This window comes from Chiloscyllium plagiosum, unplaced genomic scaffold, assembly GCF_037043375.1.
Source record: "Chiloscyllium plagiosum isolate Xiang-an unplaced genomic scaffold, Cpla_swu_hap1 HiC_scaffold_1, whole genome shotgun sequence".
NCBI lineage: Eukaryota > Metazoa > Chordata > Chondrichthyes > Orectolobiformes > Hemiscylliidae > Chiloscyllium > Chiloscyllium plagiosum.
In genome coordinates, this window is record NW_028270139.1 from 32,850,083 (window position 1) to 32,858,242 (window position 8,160).

General features: G+C 37.0%; 1 protein-coding gene across 1 annotated transcript; it reads left to right on the plus strand.

Moving 5' to 3' along the window:
• The first annotated feature begins 3,717 nt into the window (after positions 1 to 3,717).
• Positions 3,718 to 6,857, plus strand: LOC122553041 (interleukin-8-like). The gene is made up of 4 exons (XM_043696505.2): positions 3,718 to 3,871; positions 4,840 to 4,972; positions 5,499 to 5,582; positions 6,176 to 6,857. Exons 1-4 carry the CDS (start codon positions 3,811 to 3,813, stop codon positions 6,201 to 6,203), a joined length of 306 nt encoding a protein of 101 aa, XP_043552440.1. The 5' UTR covers positions 3,718 to 3,810; the 3' UTR covers positions 6,204 to 6,857.
• The last annotated feature ends 1,303 nt before the right edge of the window (positions 6,858 to 8,160 follow it).

Consider the following 8,160-nt stretch of genomic DNA (forward strand, 5'->3'; position numbering starts at 1 on the left):
TTTCCAATAACTCTCATCTCTTGTTATCAACCATAACAAACCAGATAGGAAAAGAGCAAGATTAATTAAATTGCTTTTATTTCAATGTAAGGGGCCTAACAGGGAAGGCAGATGAACTCAGGGCATGGTTCAGAACATGGGACTGGGATATCATACCAATTACAGAAACATGGCTCAGGGATGGACAAGACCAGCATCTTAGTGTTCCAGGATACAAATGCTACAGGAAGGATAGAAAGGGAGACAAGAGAGGAGGGGGAGTGGTGCTTTTGATAAGAGATAGCATCACAACTGTGCTGAGGGAGGATATTCCTGGAAATACATCCAGGGAAGTTATTTGAGTGGAACTGAGAAATAAGAAAGGGATGATCACCTTATTGGGATTGTATTATAGACCTCCTAATAGTCAGAGGGAAATTGAGAAACAAACTCGTAAGGAGATCTCAGCTATCTGTAAGAATAATAGGTTGGTTACGGTGGGGGATTTTAACTTTCCAAAAATAGACTGGGACTGCCATAGTGTTAAGGGTTTAGATGGAGAGGAATTTCTTAAGTGTGTACAAGAAAATTTTCTGATTCAGTATGTGGACGTACCTACGAGAGAAGGTGCAAAACTTGACCTACCGTTGGGAAATAAGGCAGGGCAGGTGACTGAGGTGTCACTGGGGGAGCGCTTTGGGGCCAGCAACCATAATTCTATTAGATTTAAAATTGTGATGCAAAAGTATAGACCAGATCTAAAAGTTGAACTTCTAATTTGGAGAAAGGCCAATTTTGATGGTATTAGGTAAGAACTTTCGAAAGCTGACTGAGGGCAGATGTTCACAGGTAAAGGGAAGTTGGAAAATGGAAAGCCTTCAGAAATGAGATAACAAGAATCCAGAGAAAGTATATTCCTGTTAGGGTGAAAGGAAAGGCTGGTAGGTATAGGGAATGTTGGATGACTAAAGAAATTGAGGGTTTGGTTAAGAAAAAGAAGGAAGCATATGTCAGGTATAGACAGGATAGATCGAGTGAATCCTTAGAAGAGTATAAAGGCAAGAGGAGTATACTTAAGAGGGAAATCAGGAGGGCAAAAAGGGGACATGAGATAGCTTTGGCAAATAGAAATAAGGAGAATCAAAAGGGTTTTTACAAATACATGAAGGACAAAAAGGTAACTAGGGAGAGAATAGGGTTCCTCAAAGATCAGCAAGGCGGCCTTTAGGTGGAGCCTCAAAAAATGGGGGGTAAATGAGTATTTTGCATCAGTATTTACTGTGGAAAAGGATATGGAAGATATAGACTGTAGGGAAATAAATGGAGACACCTTGTAAAATGTTCATATTACAGAGGAGGAAGTGCTGGATGTGTTGAAATGCCGAAAGGTGGATAAATCCCAAGGACCTGATTAGGTGTACCCTAGAACTCTATGGGAAGCTAGAGAAGTGATTGCTGGGCCTCTTGCTGAAATATTTGTTAGAGGTGTGGTGCCACAAGAGTAGAGGTTGGCAAAAGTGGTGCCACTGTTTAAGAAGGGTGGTAAGGACAAGCCAGGGAACTATAGACCAATGAGCCTGACGTCAGTGGTGGGCAAGTTGTTGGAGGGAATCATGAGAGACAGGATGCACATGTATTTCGAAAGGCAAGGACTGATTAGGGAAAGTCAACATGGCTTTGTGTGTGGGAAATCATGTGTCACAAACGTGATTGAGTTTTTTGAAAAAGTAACAAAGAGGATTGATGAGGGCAGAGCAGTAGATGTGATCTATATGGACTTCAGTAAGGCGTTCAACAAGGTTCCCCATGGGAGACTGATTAGCCAGGTTAGATCTCACAGAATACAGGGAGAACTAGCCATTTGGATACAGAATTGGATCAAAGGTAGAAGGCAGAGGGTGGTGGTGGAGGGTTGTTTTATAGACTAGAGGCCTATGACCAGTGGAGTGCCACAAGGATCGGTGCTGGGTCCTCTACTTTTTGTCATTTACTGAAATGGGTTGGATGCGAGCACAAGAGGTACAGTTAGTAAGTTTGCAGATGACACCAAAATTGGAGGTGTAGTGGACAGCGAAGGAGGTTACCTCAGATTACAACAGGATCTTGATCAGATGGGCCAATGGGCTAAGAAGTTGCAGATGGAGTTTAATTCAGATAAATGCAAGGAGCTGCATTTTGGGAAAGCAAACATTAGGGGACTTATACACTTATTGGTAAGGTCCTAGGGAGTATGACTAAACAAAGAGACCTTGGAGTGCAGGTTCATAGCTCCTTGAAAGTGGAGTTGCAGGCAGATAGGATAGCGAAGAAGGTGTTTGGTTTTCTTTTATTGGTTAGAGTATTGAGTACAGGAGTTGGGAGGTCATGTTGCGGCTGTACAGGACATTGGTTAGGCCACTGTTGGAATATTGCGTGCAACTCTGGTCTCCTTCCTATCGGAAGGATGTTGTGGAACTTGAAAGGGTTCAGAAAAGATTTACAAGGATGTTGCCAGGGTTGGAGGATTTGAGTTATAGGGAGAGGCTGAACAGGCTAGGGCTGTTTTCCCTGGAGCGTCGGGGGCTGAGGTGTGACCTTATAGAAGTTTACAAAATAAATTATATGGGGCATGGATAGGATAAATAGACAACGTCTATTCCCTGGGGTGGGGGAGTCCAGAACTAGAGGGCATAGGTTTAGGGTGAGAGGGGAAAGATATAAAAAAGACCTAAGGGGCAACGTTTTCACACAGAGGGTGGTACGTGTATGGAATGAACTGCCAGAGATAGTGCTGGAGGCTGGTATAATTGCAACATTTAAAAGGTATTTGGATGGGTATATGAATAGGAAGCATTTGGAGGGATATGGGCCGGGTGCTGGCAGGTGGGACTAGGTTGGGTTGGGCTATCTGGTCGGCATGGATAGGTTGGACTGTAGGGTCTGTTTCCATGCTGTGCATCTCTGTGATTCTATGTATTTTTTCCAGTTACCCAGACAAACTAAACCCTGGAAAACTATTTCCATTTTATGAACCCCATCGTAGCTGAGTGCTTAATTTGGTTTCAAGCTGTAAAAACGCTGATTTCAAAATTCAAGCATCGTGAGAAATTCTGAAGTTGATCCAACTAATTTAGGCATTTTGATCAGTATACTTCACTGATAGATTTAAAGGAGCAATCACAAAGATTACAAACTGACACGCTAACAAGGCACAATCCTTCCTTTGAAGAAGTGAGCTCTTCAAGTTGAAGAGATTAATAAAAAAACAATTATATTTACAGTAGTGGGTGAAATGTTGACACAGCAAGATAATGCTTTCCCTATTTCTTGCCTTATATTGTTATTCATTTTATCTAAAATGTGGCTATTGCAGGATGTTCACAGTGTGCAATCTAAGGTTATAATTTTATAGCAAACATTTCGTAAAGATTATCTTGGTCTGATTGAAAAAAAACCTGGGATAACAATACCTGGAATATTCCAAAAAAATGGTTAGGCATTCTATAGACATGCTGCATCTCATAGCAATGTTTTTCACTTATTTCCAAATGTGGTCATTAAAAACATACAATGGGTTCACAATCATATTTGATTATTGCAGCTAAAATAAAGTATGACTAAACTGGGAAAATACAAATTTGCTTATGAGATTCTTTTTTAATCTGCTTCAAAGAGAAATAACATTTAGGTAATTATTCAAACATGCTGACAAGATATTTCCTTATTTAGATTCTGATGACCTAAGTTCCCCAAATCTTGCCGATAAATATAAGATCTGATCAGCCGAATCAATGCACTCTGAAACTGCCAGCTGCTCTGACTGAAGACTAGAAGACATCATAATTTTCAAAAATGAAGACCCAAACAATCTATTTGCTGCTGACTACAATTGTAATCAGTCTGGCTGCTCAAGGTAAGTTGAGTCACCAAGTTTGCATTTACACGGCAACTGTGTTCCTGTATTAAAAGCAGTGTGACAAGATGACATTTCACTAAGTCTGGTGTGAATAAATTTGAAATTATTTGATTTTGCGCGATATATGTTATGTTGTTTTATAGTCAGAGCATTCAACTGCAAAATTTGCAATGTCTTCAGATTTAAAAAGAGGAAAATGACCACTAAATGGTCGAGATGAGCACTCTGTTCTGTTATAGATCAAATCTAACCTAGTTTAAATAGGCTAGCAAAGTTGGTTCATTATGGCTTTCCTTACTAATCTAGGAAAGTCATAATTGCAAATATTATACAGACTTTCGGTGATTCAGATCTGATTTTGAGTGGATCAGGATAAGACTGGGTCAAAACAACCTGATATTTTTTAAGTTATTGTCTCCCTCGGCAAAATGATTAAAATCACAAATAAAGTTTGTAAAGGATAACGCAAGGTGCTGGATATTGTTGTGCCTAATTTCAAATGAAGACATTTTAAAGTATTAACTAATATTATAAATTGAACATGTGAGATTATAGCACAAGAGACTGGACACCCAATCAGGTTATTGACAGATCTTTTGGATAGTGCAAGCCAAAACCAGAAAGACAGCAAAAACAGTCTAGTGTGTATTCCATTGCGACTCTGCATTAACCTTCTGTAAATCACTTTGTTTTCTGTATATTCTGTAAAATGTAAGGTAATTAAAAAAATTTCCCTTCATTTTAATGCAGAAACATCATTCAGACTTGAGTTTCATTCCACCAAGCAAAGCTTTAGGATAGAAGGGAGAATTTGGAAACCTGCATGATCTTCTACATTGTAAAAGTAAATGTGCATTCCCTTGAAGGAAATAAGCTTCATCAAGTAGAATTTTTGTTAACGCAACTCACATTTTCCAAGTCATGATACCATTTGATTCCGTTTTGTGCTTTATCTTTCACTATAGGTCTGTGCATGGGAAAAGTAACACATTCAAGATGCAGATGTGCAGCAGTCATCGCTCGTTTTATTTCACCAAAAAAATATCAGCATATTGACATCTATCCTCAGGGTTCCTTCTGCAGAAAAGTAGAGATCATGTAAGTATTACAATAAATTTTATTTCCTAAACTCAATAAAAAAGCAACTTAATTTGGCAACTCAAATTTCACAACTCTGGAAAAGTAGCTGATCTTTTTCCATTTAAACAGTTCGAATTCGCCATCTTTGGGAACAAGTCTTTCACAGTTTGAAAGGAGTGCTGATCTTTTAATGCAACTTTATTTGAATCTTAGACTTATTGTTGTCTCCAAAGGCTACTTAACGTTTCTAAATTCAGTGAAATGTTTTAATGTTTTCCACTTCACATTATACAGCAAAACATGACTAAATTAATCATCTTTAGGACTACAAAAGTTTTTTCTACAATTTATCACAAATTTAACTCTGAACATTAATAAGAATGTCTTTGCTTTTGATTATTAAAATAATTTCCAAATCCAACCTGCTACCTGATTCAAGTTTAGCTGCTGCATTAACTAATTATTTTGTGATGGAGGTGGTACCATACGTAATTTAAATATTATTAAGATTTTAACCAAAAAGATCTTTGTTTATGTGTCACAGAATTACCCTGAAGGATGGGATGAAAGTCTGTGTGAATCCCAAGTCTAATTGGGTCAAAAAGGTTATTAATCTCATGAATGAAGAGTAAGTATTGACATTCAATTTTCATTTCTTTTTCAGAACCACTTCCTTTTTGTGTAATCTAGTTTTTCATCTGCAATTTTGGCATCAGTTACTTACACAGACAGATGACTCATATTCTTGAGTTTAACACTGTTACCATTCTGACATAACAGCAGTTTTACTCGACCATCCAATCATGCGAAGGAAAGAATTGCATTTATAGCATCTTTCCTGACACCAAGAAATTCCAAAGTACTTTAGGACCAGAAGACCAAAACTAAGAAGTAGCAACATGATTAGGCTGTTCGGCAACTCATTAGGATCATGGCTGATATGACATTCATCATGCCCACTTGCTGCTCTTTTCCCATAACCCTTGATTCCCCAATTGATCAAAAAATCTATTTGATCCTCAAAATTCATTTTGCAGCCAATAAAATTCTTTTGACGTGTGTTCACCACCGTAATGTTAGAATTACTGCAGCAAATCTGGACACAGCAAGCTCTCACAAACAGAAATGTGATAATGATTATTTAATCTGTACAGCAATGTTGATTGAACAATAAATATTGAACAGGGCCCCAATACTCCATCTTTGTTTTTGTATTTTCAGAACTGAAGACTCTACTGCATCAAATTAAAATAGTTCACCGACTGAATGAACATCAATTGTTCCAACATAAGATGAACGTTTACTGTTCCCTGAGCCAAGCTTTTGTTGAAGTTACACTGTAACAGCTTTAGCTATAGATGAAATGTTTTCTATTTTCCTAACTTTTAATGCAACTTTTGTCATTATTCTGTATAATTTCTTTTAGCATGCCAGTAATCTTTTGTGCCATTTTTACTTAGTTTCTAGGGCATAAGTTGAAATGTTTCAAAATATTTCAGTCAGTAAGTTGAAATGTCTGAACAAAATTCAAAGTATAAAAGAAGTTTAACTTTATTTTTCTAGTATCCAAGCATATTAAAAGCAATAATTATTCTCTCATTCCAGTGTTGAGTAGATTGCTTGAAAATGTAGATGTTTTATAATGGTTTTGTAAAAATGGCTAAGTGTTTGGTTTTAGGAATTCCAGACTTAAAACCGAAGTAAATTCAATGGTAATGTAAAGGCAATATCAGCTGGTATGTCACATCCTAAAATGTAACATATTTTAGTTGTTAGTCTGTTGATAATTGACAATAAAGTTTTAATCATGATTTCATATGTTTATTGTCACTTGGTTGATGTATTTTGTATTCAATGAATTTCATATTTGAGGCAATTAAAAAATAAACAACTGTTGATTTAATCTCTCACTCAACTCCTTTATGTGTCATTAAGGCTCTTGGAATGTTCTTAAGACTAAAAGTTTATAAGTTGCAAAACAAAATTAAACTGCACAAAAACATTAAAATAACATAGCCTTTGCTGATGCCATGTTAAACAACTATTAACTGCAAACTTCAGGAGTAAGAGACACAGATCAAGAGCTGTTGAAATACTGTTCTTATAGGAATCATAGCTGTTTCTGTATTTCCTTCCAAATACTACTTACGTACATTTACATCACTTCCACAAATGGAAACATTCCAACAATATTCCAGGAGGTGAGATCAACTCAATAATTAACAACAGTCACAATACATTTGTCAAAATACTCACTCCATTTGTATATTATATGATAACCGACCAATAAAAACAGAGAGTACAGCCTGACTTGGTGCAATTATTGAATTTGGATGATGGTGAATTGTCAACCAGTTTTACATCACTTTTGGATTTTATTGCCAAAGCCAATTCAATATGAATTCAGCAAAACAAATGAAACTGAACTGACTTTGATCGAAGTAAATCCCAGCAGAGTGATTGACAATTCACCATCATCCATGTTCAATTATTGCACAAAGTCAAAACCTACTCCATACAGTTACAACAAAATACTCCATAAAACATACTGAGAGAAACTATGGCTACAGAGATGGATGAGGAGCAGGAATATGATGAGACAAGGAAGAAAAATAGAAGATGAGTCATCATTCTCAAGCATTATGATGAAAATAATAACATTGAGAATGATCATGTGGAGGAAAGAGATTTTGGAGCCAAGCTACCAAGGAGTTCTGGTTCCAAGATGTATTCACGTGAAATTCGACCAGAGGTTAACAGGACACATATATTGCAGAGTTGCTCTTGATTTATAAGATAAACAGAAACATTCCTTTAAGACTCCAATGGTTCTCTCAATAACAACTTGGATAGAGTTAGTGCCTTAATGCAGAGCTCCTCATCTGCTATACTAATATATCTTACAGAGATCATTATACCTAATAGCAAAGAATATGACTGATCACGCAATGCCATTTATAAACATTTGAAAAGCATGGTGTAATAAAAATCCTCAAGAGAAATACTCCATACCACTGCCCAGGTTATCTTACTCAGATGTGCAGGATTCTTCACATTTCACTGCACACGATCTGTTTTTATCTAAGACAGACTAGATGGCTAAAGAGTCTTCTTCTGTGCTAGAGAACACCGTGACTCTATTCAACAAGGAGGACATTTGTCTGTTCAGAAACTGAGAGGCTAATTCGAGGAAAATGGAAAGCAAT

Coding starts and splice junctions, on each gene's coding strand:
- LOC122553041 (XM_043696505.2), top strand. CDS start 3,811: ATGAAGACCCAAACAATCTATTTGCTGCTGACTACAATTGTAATCAGT. Junction 3,872..4,839: donor AATCAGTCTGGCTGCTCAAG/GTAAGTTGAGTC, acceptor CTTTCACTATAG/GTCTGTGCATGGGAAAAGTA. Junction 4,973..5,498: donor TGCAGAAAAGTAGAGATCAT/GTAAGTATTACA, acceptor TATGTGTCACAG/AATTACCCTGAAGGATGGGA.